This window comes from Pipra filicauda, unplaced genomic scaffold, assembly GCF_003945595.2.
Source record: "Pipra filicauda isolate LSUMZ 115617 unplaced genomic scaffold, ASM394559v2 scaffold65_size3143899_pilon, whole genome shotgun sequence".
Taxonomy (NCBI): Eukaryota; Metazoa; Chordata; class Aves; order Passeriformes; family Pipridae; genus Pipra; species Pipra filicauda.
The window spans coordinates 604,386-625,480 of NW_024104820.1; the positions used below are offsets into that span (position 1 = coordinate 604,386).

Consider the following 21,095-nt stretch of genomic DNA (forward strand, 5'->3'; position numbering starts at 1 on the left):
ACAGGCTTCTCTTTCTAAGGCACAAGAGCTACAGTAGATGTTCAGTAAATGTAAGAGAATTCAAATTATAATTGAAGGCGTGTGGGTAATGTAACATGTAAACATGACCTTTATTTTACTCTTTCCTTTTGTGAGGAAGCCTAGAGCAAAACCCTGCCTATTCACAATTTAAGTAGGAATTGCAGCTTCCTGTGGTACACCATGGCCCCACTAGGACTGAGGATGCCTCGGGCTGGCTTTAAGACATTGTGTGCCTTCATAAATAAAATAATGTGGTCTGGTGCGCGAGGAAAGAAAAGGCATATTGTACTGTTTTCTCAGCTGAGATGTGCTACAGCTTAGATTGAATGTCAGGCAAAAAAGTCAGCTGGTGGTAAGGTTTGTTTGTCAGTGACACCAAATCCTGACTGCAATTCATATTCAGAGCAGGATGCCCTGCAATTTGGTTATGTCCCAGGTACAATACCGGAAGGGTAAATGAGGATACATATGAGTGTTATGGTATACCAGCTGTTTATAGATGCATAGGCTAAACTCTTTGGTCTGTACAGCTACCATTGATGACTAATTCCAAAGTAATATTCATAGTGGTGTCTGACTAAAATGAGTGGGGGTAGTCCTTTTATATTTGAATGGTTGGAACAATTCCTAAGACACAATGTAGTCTATATAGTCCCTGTTATTAATTCTTTTCTCCTCAAGTTACGATAGAGTATTTAATGTATTAAATCTGGTTTTGTGAGGAAAATGAGTGAATTGAACATCTAGAAAAGATTTGTAGTTGAATATTCAAAACGGAATATTTTGTTAGTTGCACTACATTTGACTGGTCTAAAATGTTCTGTGTTCTTCATAATAACCCTAAAATGACATTTTAGGATTCAAACCTGGGAATAAATAGGACTCCACTTTTAGGGTTAGAAGCCAAATAGTTGAAGTAGTTTTTACAGTGCTGTAGTAAGAAATTGTCAGTGGGATCTGGAAGGGGGGATAAATGGTTTGTATTTTAAGTGAAATAAATTGTAAGTAAAGTAGATTGTTGTAACTACCCATAGAGTCCTAAATGTTAGATATAGAATTCATACATTTTTAAAATTCCCAAAACAACTGTTCATAGAAGTTGGATGAAGATAATAATTATTATCATTCATTCTAAATTGTAATTTTGTATTGTGTTCATTTCCATTTTACCATTTTTTTAGCAAAAGCCACAAAAACATGTGAGTATGAATAAACACTACAAACAGCCTTTTCCTATATTTTTAAAGGCTGATAACACTTAAAATATTTTACTTACTGTATTTCCAGGGAGATCATTTAACACCCTATTTTATAACAAACACCTTTAGCTTTCATGTGAAAAAGCTTTTGTTTGAAGGGTCTGCTATGGAATTACATTTATCAAATCAGTTCTTCTGAGTGTTTATGGTCTTACAGTCCTAAATGGCCATTGCAAAGGCAGACTGGGGAAGCTGATGGCATTTTCTGATCATCAAAACTGTCTGCTCTGCCAGATCAGGACTGGCTTTTGCTCTTTGCAGGCTGTGAGACAGCCACTCACCACCTCACTGCTCCACAGTCAGACACAGACAGAGACTCCGTGGGTCGTTCGAGATTTGGCTTCTTTTCCTCTCCTGTTGGCAGAGCACTAGATTACATGTATTTAATACTTTACAACTCTGTGATGCTTTACTATGACAGTAATGTATTAACGATCATAAAAGCTTTTGAGATGTGACTCAATATCCTCCAATCCCTATTCCTCAGTAAAAATGATGCTCTAAGGAGCATCCACAACCACTTCCTGGCAAAAATATTCCCTGTGTTATTGTCTTTTAATGAAGAGAGTGGATGTTCGGCTTACTGTCCTCTTTCTTTTAAGGTTGACTGTAGAAAACAGGACATCCTGGGTTCATTTCATTTTTCTCTAGACTGTGACATTTAATAACTGCTCGCAGACAAGGCTCCTGGAGACTGTGCTAGCGTGGCTTTCTCTGAATATATCGCTTTTGTGCAGTGCCTCTGAAGGAAAATGAAAGCCATACTACTTTTGTTTAAAGGAAGAAATTGTCCATGAGAGACTGGCTTTTTGCAGTACAGAGACTTAGAACCCTCAGAGAGGCCAAAATGAACCTTGGGAAATAGCTTGCCCTGAAAAAGAATATAAAGGAATTGACCCACCATTCCTCAAAATGTGAAGAATTAAGGAGAAGGTCTGAATGACCAGACACGTAGGCCATGAGGTACTAGAGAGACAGTTTGCCAACTGTTCTTTCACTATCCTAGTTAGTACCTCTCAAATTCCCACTCCATCTGCTATTGGATTTATGATGGACTTATACCATAAAGACCAGTGTAACTATTATTAGTGATATTGCCTGTTCATACAAATCAGGGACTTTGGACTGACGTATGAAATAGTCCCTGCCTAAAAGGGAACCTCAAACAAAACACAGAATTCTATATGTCATGAGCACATTAGACATTCTTTTTGTTGTTCCTTTTAAAATTTCTTAGCTTTCTTTGATGTATGCTAAACAGCTATGTGAGATCTGTGGTAATTTCATTCAAAATCAGATTTAAATTTCTTATGTTGAAATTGCTTTTAAGAGTTGTAATTGCATGATTCTGCATTTCCCATAATGATCTACTTCAGCTTGTATGGTGGATACATATAGTTAGTCTCAGTTATTGCTGGCTGATAAAATAATGTTCTAAAATAATGATACTTAAAACAATCGTCATCTAATCATGACACTAATGAATTTTAAAATATTTATTTTATACATTGTAGTATGTCTAAGTAATCTTGAGAGGAGAGACATTTTGATTTTTTGCATCATGAATAATTAACGTTAGTTAGAGATTAGTAATTTTGTTGACCTTCTCTCCATCATTTTTTAAGTATTTGAATATTGCATGGCGCGTATCATATATCTTTAGAATTTAGGTTATGGAAACTTCCTAAGTTTGTTATGCTCTGAATTTGCCTCTGACTCCAAGTAGTTCAGAGCTTCAATTCTAATGAGGTCAGTGAGCATGGCAGATATTTATTAACAGTCTGTGTGAATTAGGCCATCCTTTCAGGTTGTTATTTCAACAACCTAATTATATCTGGGTTTGATATTCCAATTTACTAAGTATTACTGACTCCTGTAATGGATAGTATGCCGACAAACTGCTGCTTCTGACAGCACAACTGAGAACAACCATTCTGGTAGCTTAGACATCTGTGAAAGCAAGCTCACTGACGAGTAAAGGGCAAGGAAAAGAAGGAAAAAAAAGGAAATAAAAGCAATGAAGAGAAAGTTACTTTTACAAGAAAAAATGCCAAGATGCCTTACCATGATGTTTTCTACTGTTCTAAAAACAGCACTGTTCTGTATCAGGTCTCAGCATCTGCAGTCTTCAGGTTAGTATTTTTTGTGTGCTTACACAGTCTGAACTATTCTCAGTAAATGTGACTCTGCTGTGCTACTCTTTTTGATTAGAAAATAACAAAACTGTGTAATAGATAAAAGTTATAATCAGTTTAGAGTGTGTTTTTCAATTTTCTAGCTTGTTTGAAAAGTTAGTGCAGAGCAATTTAACTTTAGACATGACAGGGAAATTTTCAGTGTTGTTCATCTGAAGATAGCAGTTTAATGCCAAACATTTTGTAGCAATGGATCACTTGTGATTAATATCTTATTGCCAAAATAACCCTATTTATTTCAGTTTGAGATTGTTGAAATATGTTTAATTTTGAAGAGCCACATAAATTATAATAAAGATTGAAAAGTGTAGATATTTTTATATGATTAGCAAAAAATTGTTTCTTTACCTAATTTTTAAAATTTCTTTTTGCATGAACCTTTGGGATTTTTTTTAAATTTGCATCCTAGTTTGGGACAGGAGCATTCTTGGCCATCATTTCTGCACTGTAAAATTATTTATGGGGTTTTCCTAACGTTGTCTGTATCTAACATACCTGTACTCTTCTGTTTGTTTTCTCTGCTCCTGTGACTGCTTTACTATGTCCTTTGGAGACCATCTCCTTGCTCAGTACCATGGGGGTGCTGCAGAGTTCTGCAGCTCGTATCAGCCTCTCTAGGCAATCCTTGCACGCGCCTTGAAGTCTGTTAAGTTCTCTGATACCTGTTTTTAGCTGGCTGCATTAGGCTTAATCCTCTCTAAGCTTCCACTATGACTTTTTTCAAATACTGTGGAGACATAGGATGCAAGTAGTTGAGCAGTGCGGGCCACATGTAAGCATACAGGAGCATCTGCATTATATGGGGTGCTTTGTTTGGATTTGGATGCTGGGATATCTGGAGGGAAGCATCCTATGAGAGGCTCAGCTCTTTTGCTGTTTGAACTCAGATGTAGCTTGCAGAAAAGTGAAGTGCTTAGGGGGACATACCTCGGGACAACTGAGCTCATCCAGCAGTTTGCTGCCTTCTGCTGTCTGTGGCCTTGGGCACTTGGTCCTGCTTCCATCCTTGCACTGAATCTATCACTGTCCTGATCCCTTGCTGAGCTGACTTAGCTCACCAAGCCAGCAGAAAAACAACCTAGATGAGAGGAAGGAAAAGGTGGTAGGAGTGTTAGGTTGTCTCAACCACCTCATGGGACATAACCAGCAGCCAATATCTGGGGAAAGTGATAGAAAACAAAAAAATAAACCAGAGCTTGTAAGCAAAGTTACATCAGTGACACTTTCCGGAGAAGGCTTTGAAAGCTATCAGTTGTTATTATCCAGCAGCTTCAACACAGCAGTAGCAGTTGTATTTCCTATATTTCCTAGGGTTGTATTTCCTTAGCTATGTATTCTTGTAACTTGCACTGGGAAGTGGTGAAGGGGGTTGTGCAGTTAGGGCACAGTGACCTGTCCACGTGAACAGCACATGGGGTGTACCCAAGTACCGCAGGAACTGTAGACCTACATGTCCCCACATGTGGTTGCATCACTATGACTGTGTCTTCTGTTGCATGGGACATGGCTGAGTAATTTCTAAGGAAAGGATAAAAGAAAGAAGGAACTGAAAACTAAGGGGGAGGCTTTCTAAAGAAAGGCTCTGAGGCCTGTACTAAATGTTGCAACCTATGGAAAATAAGGCAGCAGCAACAAGGCAAAACAGGGGAAGGACTTCAGTATATGTGGAACAGCATGATTCCCATAAGCAGCTTGATCTATTTTGGGTGAGCTGGTCGTAATGGCGGTAACACAGTATGATGATACTCTATTCTGGCTCTGTTGCAACTTTTATGCTGCTCAGAAAATCTACAGCTTATTATCTAGTGTCTTGCAGACACTAGACTTGAGCACATGCTAATCATAATCTTTCTTTTTACTTTGTACTCTCTCGTGTAGTTACTACAAAATGTTGAACTATTCTTTGTGAGTTCTCTGAAGTCTTAGGAGTGAAATGATGAATTAAGGTAATATCAAAATAGCAAGTGAAATAAATGCTTAAAACTGCATGATGTATGTGGGAGTAAATTAAGTGATTGTTATTTTCCATCTGATGGTGTAAATGGCATGTGTTGCGGTAAAAGGCAAAAATGCAGTAGTTAGCAGTGGGGATATGTTGTTTTACCATGGATTATCAAGGTTCTGCTGTACAAAAGAGTGAAAGAGCTTAAGTATGGTTTTAATAACATGTATCTTGGAACCTAACCTTTAAGTGATTTTTCTTTTTTGCGTAATCTTTTTTTTTAACCTTGTAGTTGTACAATTATACCTTGTAGTTATACAATTTAACCTTGTAGTATACAATGCTCTCTAAATGATTCCTTTCCGGTTTCCACAGTCTGACGTTTTTCTGTCCCTGTTCTTCTCAAAGCATATCCTGATTGGTACACATTCTGCAGACCCCATTGTCTGTGGCAGCAATTTGATACTTGCTATCATTCTTTCAGCTGCTTCTTTCTCTTGAAGGCTTCCTCTCTGCTTGCCTTATCATGTTCATTCATTTTTCTCTCTCTTTTCTCTGAGGAAGCCTATAAAGAGATATATGATAAATTTCTTCAAGTAGATAATTTAAAATGAATATCTGGCTTTCTTGGTAAGTGGGACAAGGAAAATAAAGTTTTGATACACTAGAATACATCTGGTAAAGTCTTAATGCAGCAAGAAAAAACATCCACCTGTATTTCTGGGAGAAATGGTCAGCCCTCAGCTCCCTCACCAATAAATCTGGCTTCAGCTAAATGAATTTCATGTTCCATCACTGTATTTTATTGTTCCCTTAGGTTATCTAAAACCATTGCTTTTGCTGTTGCTTCAGTCAATGATGTTATAGAACTTTATACTTCAGTCTGACCAAAAGACTGCAGTTAACTATAGGTGATGATGATGAAGACAATTCTAACTCTTTCTCTGCATCATTTAATCTCACCTTGAATCATCTGTATGTCACCAGAAATACAGCTCAGATATGTTGTCTCTTCACTATACAGCTTATTTATGTGATTCCCAAATTGTCTTCCAAATAGACAACCATCTGGATGTTTCTTAATTATTTTTGTAAAGACTTGTTAAAAAATAATGATTGTTTTTTGCAGCCCTACTACAGTATTGTTTTAATGAAAAAAAACCACAAAAAACCAACCCATGTGTAATTATTCAATCAAGCGTCTTCAACACTAAAAAGTACTGATATATATGCTCACATATATGATACCTAAATAAATTACTAGGAGATAATCAACACAGCAAATCCTAGAATTTCCTTCTTTTTTTTGGTATAGAATCTTTTTCTAATATTCAGCTTCTAGCACTTCCCAAAATTTCTAATGCTTTGGAAGAAATACTTTGTTTTCATGGATCTGTGGTTTCCACCACTGCAGATAAAGTAGCAAACAGGTTTGCTGAGACAGTTTGACAGAATTCTCTTAGCTTGCAAGAGACTGATTGCTAAAGAGGAGAGCACATCTCAGATCTCCTGCTGTCACTTGTCACAGAGGCAGGAGGCACAGATTATTGTCCCCAGAATGAGCCAGTTGATTTGGAGGCTATAATGAAGCTGACCATCAGTAGGCTTGCTGTCTTACACTGACAAGGGATGCTTGATAGAAATGGAGAAAGATCTGTTTTGGGAAGAAGGAATCCAGTTCCTACCAGCATTTTTACTTTTCTAAAGAAGAAAAGAAGAAAGGGACTCTGGGGTGTCTGCCCCTACCAGGGACCAGGGAAGAGCTACCAGCCCGTTGTTGCTGCAGAGCAGGCTGGGTGCTGACTGATCAGCAGCCAGTGTTGGCTGAAGATATTCCTCCTGTTAAGTTAAGAAGTTCAAGCTGTGCTCAGTTTTCAACTCACAGAACCAGTTTATGGGTGGTATGAGGAGATAAGGCTTCGTTGGCTTCTATGAACTGACCTACATTTATGCTGGTGGTGAATCAGGCAAAATATATTCATTCCAGCTTGATCTCAGAACCTTTGATTAAATTATGTTTTTCTCTATTGTCTCATGAAGGGCTACATCTGGTCATGTAGAAATAGCTTGTAACAACATTGAAACATAAATTATTTGATGAACTACTTAGGACTATTCACTTAATGCATGATAATCCTGTGAACATGTTAATGAGCAGCAATTCTCTGATGATTGAACTGCTTTAAAATGTCTTTCTACTTATATGTCATTAGAGTGAACTTGGCACTTCTAAAACATCCATTATTCATCATGTTCCAGTGTTGCATCTGACTGTGTATCACTAATTTCACTCACTTAACAAAACAATCTATTCATTACAATAGTTTGAAGCATGTTTTCTACATCAGAAAAATTCTAGTTAAATATACAATGTTACTTATCTTTACAAATATCATAGAGCAAAAAGTAGCATCCCAAATTGTAATTACACACTTAGCGCATTTGGATATGCTAACCTTCAGTTGAAATAAATGATTTTGTTAGCTGGAGGAGCAGGATTGGTAAAGCAGCTCACCAAAAGCAAAAGGTTGACTTTTCTTTCTGAAATAGTTCAGCAAACATTTTCTCAGTAATGCCTTTTCACGTGTATTTATTGTCCCAATAATTTAAGAAACAGAGAAAGAGAATTTTTAGTGCAAATATGAATACTTCTATATATATATATTTTCAATGGTTTTTCCTGCTACTCCCATGTATTTTTTCATTTTACAAGTCCTGGATCATTCCAGACATTGTGAACCCCATTAAATCCTACATTAGCTTTGGTCATTTTTGAATCTGTGTGTGATGGCTACTTCAGAAGAGTTTCTTCCCAGCAGGCCCAAGAGATCTATCTCAGAAGGTGTTGGACTGCTGTATGACTCCATGGTTGAAGATTTTTTACTCATGTCCTGCAAGGACTCTTCTGCTTAAAGCAGCAGACAGCTTTTGGTAGAGGAGTTAGATAGAATATCAGCTAAATGGACCACTTGAAGTAGTATCAACAGAAATGCATTTTCTTTTCAGTGTAGCTAAATGAATTTCCAGCTGAATTAGCAAAATTCTGGTAAATAACTGTGGAGATGGGCTAATAACCTCCAAACAAGCCAGAAGACTTTTTTCTCAGAGTGAATGAGAGTCTTATAAAACACACAAATATATGGTGATGAAACTTTCAGTCTTTAGATGTTGAAAACCACTTCAGTCTCTTAATTTTACTTTAAAAATGCTTATTTGCCTGGCTAGGAAAACAGTCAGTAGTCACTTATGCTGGGCTTACTTCTCAGAGTTTTTTGATCAACCATGTTTTTAACACACTCTGTTTTGGTCTGTTGCTGAAGTAGGATGTTTGGGCAGATATGAGAGGTTTATGAATGCTTTCCTAGTAACCAATGGAGTTAGAGAGTCTCTGTTGGTTGTATTAATGCTTTCAGCAGCTCTTGGTAAAATAGAAGTCAATGTATTAACGATTAACATAAAAAATTGTTAAAATAATGTGAATAAAATATGTGTTAAAGAAATGGAACAATTGTGTGATAAGAGGAAGATACTAAAAAAGGTGGAGTTTGAAACATTTAAGGAAGCATGGATCTCTTTGTGCTTGGCTAAGAATGTTGATAGCATCAGACTGAACTAAGAAACTCAACTCTGTGTTCACTTTTTAACATTTCTGTCTCTTCCTGTGAATCACAATCCTTCTTTGCTCATAACACAATAAATAAGAGTTAGTTTGCAATGAGTTAAGAATTGCAGTGAATTTCTACTGAAGCATTTAAAAACTATTAATATAGCTCTTTTTCATGAATCTTTCCTTAAAAATGTCAGTTTATGGGACATATATGTGATGCTTCATCTATGATAGTATCAAAATTGAATTAGTGGTGTCTCAAGCTTTCATACACCTTTTTATGGTTAGACTTCTAATGGTAAGTTAAACTTTTCCTTCCAACTAAGCTTGATAGTGTTTGTGGACTAAATATAGCTTTGGCTATATTTATATGTAATTCAACCTATAAAAAGCCTTATGTTGTATATAGAAATAATTCTGACTGTTTTATATGGAGGAATTGATGTTAACAATGCAAATAGTTTCTACAAAATGCTAGAATAAGGACCATTTTTAAATCTTAATTAAGGTGTCTGTATTTCTTTAATGCAGCCCCTGTTCTCCCTGGGGCATATCAGCAAAGCCAGACTCAAGGATATGGATACATGCACCAGACCAGTATGTCGTCCATGAGGTCCATGCATTCACAGCCTCATTCAGCAAGTCTGGTGAGTATTGGATTTAAAGGAGAATTTTATTTGGTAAGCAACATCATCAGCAATTGGGAAATCTCTTAAATATGATTGAATTGATCCCCTTGAGTTCTACAGCTAAACTATTTGCCTGTCCTAGTCCTAAATGTAAGTGACAGTCCTCATGTATAAAAAAGATTTAAGAGACTATAGGCAGTGGTAAGAACTCTTGCATCAGAATGCATAAAAAAATAATTTATGATATCCAGAAAAATAACTGAATCTTTTACCTACTTAAAACAAATAGTAAATGCTTGGACAATATTTCACAGGCTGAACTTTATATTATACTCTGTGATGAATTCATGCTCCTAGCACTGGATGAAACTCACTGATCTCTTAAGATCACCCTGTTGATTTAAATTAGTTTCGATTTTCTTTGACTCGCTGATTTTGTACTACAGGCTTTGTGCCTATCTGCATTACTTATTTCTTCTTGTATAAAGCTGGCTCAGTCTCTGTATTGGTGCGCCCTTTCTAATTCAACTGAAGAGTCATGCACCAACTTGTGCCTGATCCAAACTGAGTTATACTGGTGGGCAACTGAGAAGAACCTTTATCATGAAACTGTGGCCACGTCACGAAGTTCTTAATTGTGGTGGATGGGAATGTAAAGCTGGAGTGAATATTTCATTTTAGAAGTAACTGGTCCTGGTAGGAGAGCTGAATGGGTATTCAGGTGGGATTTTTAGGAAATTGAGCTTCTTTTTTCCTTTTGAACTCTTTATATATAAAGTTCATTTTTAATGGTTATCATATTTTTTAAATTATATTGCTGCCTAGAGATTCCATACTTCAGATCCAATCACCTTTTACCTTAAAAATATTGACTTGCAATTTTGAAGTTTAAACTATTTTGAATGGGTGTATATTTACTACATCTGTCACATATTAGAGATGAATAAATATTTAATTATGAACCAAACTTAGAGCTTGCTGAGCTTGAAAATGTTTGTTTTCCAGGTTACTGAAACTTGTATTTTTTTTGTAAGAGTGAAACTCTGTGACATTTTGTATTGTAAAGATCATGATGTTCTGTGAGGTGTGAGTGGTTTCAGGCTTCCCAGAGTCTTATCTGCCTGGGGCTGAGGGGGCTAACTTGCTGGAAAATCTGGGATTCAGATACCTGCATCTTTGAGTGAATCAATAACCTGAGAATCTCTTTGGACAGCTGCATGACAGCTGTGAGACGGCTGATGCTGGAATCAACCATTAATTTCCAAGGATATCACAAGGCACTTGGGGAACTGGCTGTTTTCCAAAAGGGCCAGAGTACGAAAAGTAGGAGACCGGAAAGCCTCGACTTTGCCAGGAGATTTCTAGTAGTTGGGGAGTAAAGCAAACAGCTTTTAAATCCAGCAGATAGAGAATGGAGATGCCTGCAAATCTTGAAATGCACTTACCAGCCTTTGCAGCCATGTGGGCAGGTAGATGACTACTATTGCCCTTCTATCTCTATGTCCCAGCGACTTATGTGGCAGACTGTTGAAACAGCATAGTTTCAGTCATCATGAGAATCAACATCTGCTTCTCCTTCCAGAACTGGAAATGTAAAGGTAGTAGGAAAAGGAAGGGAGTGACATTAAAGGATTTTAAAAATAAAGGATTGACTTATTTCGACAGGATTTCTTATCCCTTTTGTGCAACTGTTGTCACTTGACATCCTTTTAAGTGATAATAGCTGCTTATCATGGGAAAACAGCAAACATCATGATTTGAACAGATCTTCCTGCTGTTAAAAACTTAGTGGGCTTTCTTGTAGACAGTAAACCCCAAACATTTCCAGAAATTAAGGACTGCTGCCTGGTGCTGACTGCTAACTTGCCAGTCTGGTGAGGAAGACATGAGCATGATGTTGTCACCTCAGGGTGTTGATTCTGCTCCAAAAGAGGCATCTCAGATGCATCTAGAAACCTGCTGTGCTCCTTTGCCTTTCCACCTTCATGCCAGAAGACTGCATTTTCATTACCCTGTGAAGCTTATCCAGGGTGCTGGACATGCTACTCTCAGCTATTGGGATGATACAGAGGATTCTCTGCATGTGCTTGGGGGAAACCCCTGATTGAGGATGTGTTTAAATGTAGTAATTAGCGCAGACTGAAAATATCTAGTCTTGGAGTGCTTTTAAAATGTGATATGGACATGGTGTAGGAGATCTGACAAACACAATGTTTAGGTTCATTGTTTTCAGCTGCTTGTTCAGTTCTGGGCTTGGAGCAGTACTATCAGAGATGTGGTGTTGTCTGGCTAGTAACAGAGGGAAGAAAGAAGTAAGAGAAGAAAGTAACAGCAGGAGGAGATTGAAGGAAAGAAATCCTAGACTGAATAGTGACCTCAAAGCACAAACAGTTTTTGAGACTTAAGTAGAAGCAGCGAAGGTGCCTGAGTATGGCCAGGACATCTCTAGGGTGAGAGTGATTAAGTTCCCATGGGTTATATCAGAGTGAGCATAATTGAAGAGTTAGCTACTGTCGTAAAACTACTCCTTTCAGCTGATTTGTTGTATTGTTATCAAATCAGTGTCCCCAAAAGATATAAATTCATTTTATAATCATGCCCACCAATCTTCTATACTGAGAAACCGAATTTTTCTAATTTCTACAGTTTCAAAATTTGGTTTATTTCATTGTGAGCTGTGTTTTGTGTGAGGAATGATCCTAATGCAATCTTTTGATAGATTTTTTTTTCCTCAGATAAATAGCATTATTTTCTGATTCTTAACTTTTGCTCACTTTCTGTGAGCAGTTCTGCATAATGGGCTGAATTAAATTGTTGCTCAGATTACAAAGTGTTTTATAACAGATGCCTGCAGGCTGTTTACCTCTTTGGAAAATAAAACACCTTCAGATATCTAAAAGTGATAGGAAAACAAAACCCTTGTTGCAAGTTAGCTGCTGTATGTGAAAGGATGTTCCAACAGGTACTGCTCCTTGCAAGGAGCCATCCATAGAATGAGTATAAACTAGTGGATAAAGTGGAAAAATGTATCTGTCAGTTCAGATCTAGCTAGGGAGCTGAGAATATAAATTGGTCTTCAGTTCTTTATGTGCAGAGGACTTAACTGTTCTGTCTAAGCAGTAGCTGTGAGATAGACCTTTGAGGAAGTGAGAAATAAGTGAGTATTTGACTGTTTTAAAAAACTCCAAACTTTTCTTGCAACCTGTTGTACTCAGTACCTGCTAAACTCACTACTGACAGAGGAATAATTCACTAAAATACATTTTAAAAATCCCTTCTTTGAGTCCTTTAGGCATTGTAATTCTCAATTATATAGCACAGACTACACTCTGCAGTGATAATTAGGCATTAAATGCTAACAGGATTATTATGGAGATTTCTCCTGACAGCCATTTAGCACCTAATTAGGTGTTAAGGCCATAAATTTAGGTTTCTCAGCAGCATTTAGGGCCCTAATAAATTCTTTTGAAGTTTGAAATTACCAGCTTGTCTTCACAACTGTGCCACCACAGTGATGTAAACAAGCTGCCTTTAAGGAGACAGCAGTAGTATGTCCTTTGCCATCGTGCTCTAAGGATGAGTGAGCATCCTTCTGAGTGAGCAAGAACTCTCTATTTTTCCAATTTTGTGTTGGTTTAATAAAACATCTAATCTCTTCTCCCAGCCTTTGCCCATTTAAGGGAGACATATAGGCATGGCTCAGAGTGAAATCCATTTGCTGTCTTATGCCAGATATAGATTTATTACCATTTTTCTTAAATGGACCCTCTTTTGAAATAAATTTTTCAAAGGGCTAACTGCTGCTGAACTTGTTGTAATAGCATGTTTTTCACTGCTTTTTCGGAGTTAGTTTAGAGAAAGTTAGTTAGTTGAAAAAGTTGGAAAAAATAAGATTCCAAAAGGCAGAGGGTCTTCTGACCGCTAGTTCTCTTTAAGGAATTTTTGGTGATGATAGAACCCACCCAATTACTTGCTGTGATGTAGTGCATAAACAATGATGCTTTTTTTCATCAACTCCCATGAACACCTGGAAGACTTTTAGGAACCTTTGGTTGAAAATTAGTCTTGGTCACAGCCTGTAGGGCAGCAAAATTACGAGGCACTGCAGAGAACAATTATACAGAGCAAGACTGAAATACAGTTCAGAGTAGGCTTGTCAGGAAAGGTGGTCTCTAGTGGTCTCCATTGTTTGAACAGGAGCTGATTCTCCATACTGTTTAATCTGCACTACCAATTATAAAGGCAAATCAAAACAAGAAGTGTATTTCTGGCATGGGAACAGAAATGATAAATTACCTTATAGTGTTTGGATTAAATAATTCCACGTTTCCAACATGTAACAAATGACCTCCTCGCTCTGTATGGAGAAGTCTCCACCTTTTCAGAAAAGAGTTTTACTAAAAACCCTCAAAACCCCATATATGATATATACTAAAACTAATCCAGAACTGTTTTCCTGATCTGGGTAGCAGAATGAAGTTAGCTGTCTATTAAAAGGTTCAGACAATAATACTAGGCATAACTCAAACATTGACTGTTTTTACCTTTTTTTCCTCTTCAAATCATTCTACCAGAAAATTTCAGCTACTTATGATAATATAGCAAAAATTACCGAAAGGGAAATTGAATATTGTCAGTGATGCTTGAACTGCTCTTGACTTCTCTCAAGAGCCAGGGTAAAAAAAAGAAAGCATTCCTGGAAATTTTAAAATGAGCTATTTTTTTCTTCTGTTAAGGTACAAGAGGAGATTGTTCCCCCTGAGTTTGAAAATCCACTTTGAATTCCAGTATAAAATCATAGCATGTTATTGGTTATGAGTGAAAACAAATACTCTATGTAGAAAAATAGAGAAAAAAATTTGATATCATGGCTTAGCTAATGATGGGACTTTAAGTGCTAAAGAGAACGTTTTATCTGATATGAAAAAATGAGTATTCATAAAAATTATTTTTACAGACTTTTAGAAATCTTGTTTTTTCTTTAGATAATAATGCATCATAATTCTTAATTCAGGGTAGAATCCTAATGAAATGAAAGACATTCCGTGAGATGGCAAAGTTAATGACCTGGATGAAGACTATGTTTCTTTTTGTAGTGAAGACATAGGAGAAGCTATTTGGGAATCATGCAAATAGGAAGAAGAAGCACAGCTAGCCATGGCTGGATGTATTGAACTGTTACTAGTGAATAAATGAAACAACAATTGGAATATTTCAAGATGCAGTGAATGGCTTGAAATCTGTTTGTATGAGGTCTTTGGACAATGTAGGTTAACAAAAATAATTATTTTGCTACTCAGTATTCACTATATTTTTGACAGGGTGGAGAGAGTACCGTTCCTTTTCAACAGGTAACTTGTGATTTTACTCTCTGCCTTGCTCCCTCTATTCTTTTTTCCTTCTCTTTTCATCTTTGTGCAAAGAGAAGGAATCTATCTCTGTTTAGACTTGAGACTTGACAGCCTTGTTTTCTTTCCTTCAACAGAGAACGTATAGAGCTATGTATGACTACAGCGCTCAAGATGAAGATGAAGTTTCCTTCAGGGATGGTGATTATATCATCAATGTGCAACCAATAGATGATGGCTGGATGTATGGTACTGTTCAGAGAACTGGGAAAACAGGAATGCTTCCAGCAAATTATATTGAGTTTGTTAACTAATTTTTGTCTCTAGTCCTTTGAGCTTTATTATGATTTACTCAAAATCTAACCTTTTAGAAAAAAAGTCAGAAGAATCTTTTAAGAGTACATGATCATTACGTTATCACTGCTATAACAGTTTGCATTCTTACTCGGAATCCAATTTAGAAGCTCAGAGCTTTGAAAATAGCATGGCTTATAATCATGCTCTCTCAAAATGAAAAACATATATGGAAGCCTGGTGCTGCCTATCCTATAAAGATTTTAGTCAATTACCTGTAAAGGGAAAATACCTTTTCCCTACATATCAAAGAGGTTATTTCTCTTTGTAAAACCAACCATAAAATCGATGCACTTCTGGCACTCTGAAGTCACAGGAAGTTAACACACTGAGTTTGAACACATCTTCAAATTATTAGGGAGGTGTTTAACGTTTGAGCAGTTAGCATCCTAATAAAAAATAAAATGTTGAGTAGATAATTCAGTCATTTGATATAATGACAAGTAATATGCCAGTAAAAAAACCAATAAAATCCCCTACTGCCCAGCAGCCTTACAATAAACAGGTCCATTTTAACAGCAAAATTTTCCTGACTCTTGCATACCCACATTTATTTCTGCATTACCCATTTTTTCTTATTTACAAGTGACCTATCAGCTTTGCTTGCATCCCAATCCATCAGTTAGATCCATATCTAGATCCATGATTCTTCAGTATCTTTTCCACAGAAGATTCCTTGCAAAGACTATCTAAAGTATAAAACCTGTCAAGTCTTCTGTTTCCTTCTAATAATAACTAGCATTTAAATAGAAACTTAATTAGGGCAACGTACAACCAGTACTTCATGTTAGTTCCTTTACCTTCACTTGTACTGCTGTAAATAAATATCCTGTGTGAGGCCCCGGTGCTGTGCAGTCACACAAAGCCTGCAGTCATACCCCTCCTTCTTACCTACCACAGGTAACTCGCTTAATGGCTGCTTTGCTGATGAGCTAATGTACCTACCCCTGCTTCAGAAATACTTATGCCTCCATTGAGGAGTGGAGGAGAGCTCTGTTTATTGTAGTGCATTTCAGATAAAAAAATCTTGGTGATCCAGCAGTGGGTTGTACGCTTGCCAAATGTTTAATGATGGAGAAATATGTTTTCTTTTACTGACTTGATCTTTCTCATAACTGACACTGAAGGGAAAGCTAACTAAACAAAAGTCCAACATACTCTATGCCATTATGTTTCAGTTTAGCCATCTGTAGAAAACAGTAAAAATATTCTGCTGACAAACCTTCACATATGCTATTTGGTGTCTGTTAACATTATGGTCAGAACTGAGAGATCCAGGTCTCAGTCTGTGAGGCTGAGGAGAGGATCAAACAACTGGTGACACAGTGGACCTGTAAGAGGGACTGTGTCAGCAGGCTTGGGTCACAGGGAACTTGCTTTTGCTTTGACTGGATGCTGCATTCCCTCCCAGGGAGAAATTCTGGGAGGAAGGACAAAAGAGTTAAAGATTCATGTGGGAACTTATTTGTGCGGATGCAGACGCAGAAAATGTTTTTACTGATAATATAATTTGTGGGGTTCAGCCATATGCTAGAGAAGTTAGAGACGCTTGTAGTAACCCTCAGAATGTTGAGTCTGCACTGGCTTTCTTCCACTTCTAAAATTTTTAAAGTAGAATTAAATATAGAGCTTATAGACAATTTTGTATTTCTCATTTCACAAAGTAGGCAACTTTGCAATATCTATTTAAAGAATAAGGAAGGCAGTATGGATTTGTTATGTCAACTGAAAGTTGTCAATGCAAATCACCTGCACGTTCTATTTTTGCATACAATTAGGAATTGGAAAGCTTATGCAATTTTATTTTGGGTTTTGCTAACTCGGGGCTGATTCCAGCTGCCAAACAGAATAGAATGACTGCATTAAAAAAAAATAAAAAATAAAAAATGCCCATGACTGTGGAATTGCCTGGGCTTTCTTGTCAGTGGCCTAATTCCAAGGCTAAAGCTGTCCAGGAGCATCTAACTTCAAAAAGTATTGTTTAAAACCAGAGATTCACTACTGTAAGTATCCAATCTCTATGGGTGACTGCTGTCATTTAAAATTCTTGAAAGTTTTGCATAAGGAGCTGCTGCTGCAGCAGAACCTTATGCATTGCTGGTGACATCCACGTGAAATAGCAAACTTTGCAAGTGAAATGGCTTTTTCAAAAGGCTGCTGTGATATGCTGAGCTAGAAGCTCTGAAAAAAGCAGTCTGCTTCTGTGTTGGTTTTCATCACCAGCCGTCAACAGCAAGGAGAGGAATTTCATCTTATGCTGGGTAGCAAATTTTTCAGATGATGCCTGAGGCACAATTGGCTGTCACTTGCTGCTTGCTGCTCTATTAGCTGTGTAATGCTGACAACAATAAAAACAAGTTGTCAGTTTGTTAACCCAATAAAATTTAGAGAATAGATATATTGAATCAAGTTACAGATTTCAGTGATTTATAAAAAAGAATCTCAACCTATAAATAGATGATCATTCTTCCTAAATGAGGAGACGACTTGCAGTGTTGAACACTTTATGCATAGAAGTAAATGAGAAAATGGGCATTTGATGACATTAAAGAACTATGTTGTAATAAACAATCAAAATAAAATTTCCTTTATGAATTTTGAAAATTCATTAGCTTGGTAGAGCAGCTAAAGCAATATGCAAAAAAATAAAAGGTCAAGAAAACAAAACAGTATGAGAATTGTATTTCTCTTGAGAATGGTATATCAGCAAAATTATTAAGATCTGGTTTACATTACTCATTCATGTAATCAAGTTTTTTATGTCATATATGCTTAGGAATTTGTGTTTATGTGGAACAGTTCCTGCTTTTTGATATAAAACAAACTTTAATGTCATTATGCAGCTTTTTTCTAAGCAAAGCAATCAAAGGCCCAAAATTATCAGAGTGCAATTAAAAAAATGTTTTTATAAGATCTAAAATTTGTAAGGTGGGGAAAGTAAGTCATAAACTAAATTGTGCCAGCATAGGTTTTAAAAGGCATATGTTGGAGCCTGTTACATGCAGTGTGATATAGAGGTGAAAAGATGTTATATGCTGCCTTGTCACCTTTAAAATACGTATTCCTTTTTAGCACGGCATGTTCCCCTCACTGTTCTTTCTTCCCGTAGTCAGTTTTTCCGGGGAAAGGAAAGGACTTTTACAGAGGTGAATTTCCCAAGCTGTTCCAAAGTTCAGATTGGAAGTTCACATGTTCTCCTTTTAGAAATAAAGAATTCTGTAAAGAATGCTTTAATTCTTGCTAACACGAGTATAAATGTAGAAAACAACATAGAGCATATTCATACATACATACAAGAACAAATGGGTGCCTTGCTTTTCATTACTCTTTCTTGCCTGGCTAATCTTCATTTTCTAAACAAAGCTACGTACAGATACTGCAGTTGTAATTTTTCATTATGGAACATTAGCATTTAATCTTGATGAAACAGGGTTTTCTTGATTACATTTGACATACAATAAACTACTTCAGCAGATTGGGATTTGACGGAGAATCACCTCCCATGGATTATGTTTTTGACAAAAGTGTCCCTCCCGAGTGTTCCTCAGGGATATGGAAGGTCTCCAATACTTGGGAAGGTAATAATTCTAGTTTTTATTGTACAGTGACTGCATGTCATCTTGTACAATGGAAAAGAAATGACAAATACCAAGGTCTTTGGCAGAAGGTGGTACAGGGTATAAAATTTTAGATTTTAATTAAGTTGATTAATACTCCATTTAAACTATAGAATATGCTTTAGTTAGTAAATGTTTAAATAATATACTGAAACAGACAAAAGATGCTGTTGAAAGAAGTTCTCCAAACTGGTGTGCTGGCAAATGCGAAGTACTGGTGAGCAGTATAAAGAATAAACCATTTCGCAATGCTTTAGTGATTTTCTCCAGCTTTATGCCATAGGAACCCCATCTCTCCTTTGGAAAGAAAACCTGAAAGCTCTATTTCCTATACTGCCTGCACTACAACAGTATATTCAAAGGAATTTCATATGCTTCTTGTGTCTGATAAATAGAATTTGCATATTGTACTTAAGTTGTAATCCAGTTGTTGTTGACATTTGTTTAATTATTATTATTTTGGGGGGGAAATAAGCTATACTGTAGCATTTAAATCGTGTATTTAATATTACTATTAGAAATTGCTAGACCATTGGAAGACAGCAATGACTGTGTTGACATTGATTAGCATGATGTGGAAACTCGGCTGTTGGTTTTTGCAGTGTGATATAAAAAGCAAAAATGAACCGCTGTGCAGTTTGGCTTATGTTTGCTTTAAAGTGTGTAAAGTTTTAGTTATTTTGCAAAACTGTACTGTATTTGGGGGTATACAGTTATGGAGGTAACAACTGTTTTTCAAAGGACAGATAAACTTTCTCTTGGATCATATGATGTATCATCTTAATTTGGCTTTTGTTATGCAGAAAGTTAACACCAGCTATTAAAATATATTTTAGTAGAAATGCTTTAATTCCTGTTTCTTCCTCTACACTGTGAATATTTAAGCTTTGGTGGACTAGAGCAACATCATGCTGCCCAAAGTACTAACCTATGCAAACTAGTTCACATTTTAGTTGATGTCACAGTGGATGTAACATAGCAATTTTGCAGAACATTAACCGTCATTCAAATAAAATATTAAACCCAGCATGATGTATGTATTATATTCATAAACAATACTCTGTAAAGCTACCATTCCCATTCATATAAGCTATCAAAGATGTATATCGTTTTAATTAAGGAAGCTTTGAGTTTTCAAACTTAAGTAGAATATTTAGCACTATTATTTGTCAAGCTTGATCTCAGAATATAGTTTCCTAAACCACTGTTTTATTTCAGACATGCCCTCTCCTTAGAGGGTTAACTTGCTTTTTCAGTCTGTATTTGTAACTCTTCAACTGAACACCAAGTTACATTCCATGCCCCTTGATTTGTTTAAATAAGCAAAGATAGTAAGTGAAGGAGATCTGCTGATTTAATTGATCCTGGTTTGCTGGACTTTGAATGGGCATTTGGCTAGGCATGCTCTCAGTGCAACACTAATGAAAAGAAATTGATTTGCTGGCTTCTTTAAGACAATTTTATATACAAATGTCATTCTTGGGTTATCTTTATTCATTTACACAAGTCAATTATTTTTACAACATTGTAAGAAAGTTTAAGTTAAAATAAAATCCAGAAGTATTTTGGAACTGCTCTGCCTGTAGTTGAAGAAGATTATTATGCTTAGGGACATGTTTTATTTATTTGAGTGTTAACTGTACGGTATAATGGACTGCATTAGAATATTTTTATCAAGTGTTAGTTTGAAGAAGGCTGTTAACAATGAATGAGGACAAATGGCCGCTACAGATGGAGCTGGTTAGCGCCTTTTAGGTAAGTGATATACCATTGCTACCACACTAATTTCTCCTCAAGAAATACATGTTAGCATTTCCTATGAAGTTTCGTTAGTTACAGAGCTTTGATTCCATGGTCTGAAATGCTGCCAGAATAGCAAAATCCAATCTTTATATATACTGTAGCAAACAGCAGTTTTCAATAAGAAAAAGATTTAAGACCTGCCAAAATGGACCTCAAGCCCTTGGAATGTGTTTTATTTGAAAATCTCTCCATAATCTGCTAGTGCTACTGAAGTATTTGATTTTTGTTTCTATCCTAAATCTATATTTCAGGTGAAGGTCCTCCTGGCAGCCACCGATGTGAACTTGGTAGGAGTCATGTGTTCAGCATCTGAGGGATTA

General features: G+C 36.5%; 1 protein-coding gene across 3 annotated transcripts in view; it reads left to right on the plus strand.

Annotated features, from left to right (window-relative positions):
• The window catches only part of NEBL (nebulette), a 251,660-nt gene extending 231,113 nt beyond the window's left edge, over positions 1-20,547 (plus strand). The window contains exons 6-8 of one of the 3 annotated variants that reach the window (XM_027744706.2): positions 9,556-9,671; positions 14,975-15,004; positions 15,139-20,543. In XM_027744706.2, coding sequence (XP_027600507.1) covers positions 9,556-9,671; positions 14,975-15,004; positions 15,139-15,315 — 323 coding nt within the window. In that variant the 3' untranslated portion in view covers positions 15,316-20,543. Of the gene's footprint in view, positions 1-9,555; positions 9,672-14,974; positions 15,005-15,138 lie in introns of all 3 variants that reach the window. The other 2 variants (XM_039388523.1, XM_027744707.2) reach the window with 2 other exon arrangements.
• Positions 20,548-21,095: the final 548 nt, after the last annotated feature.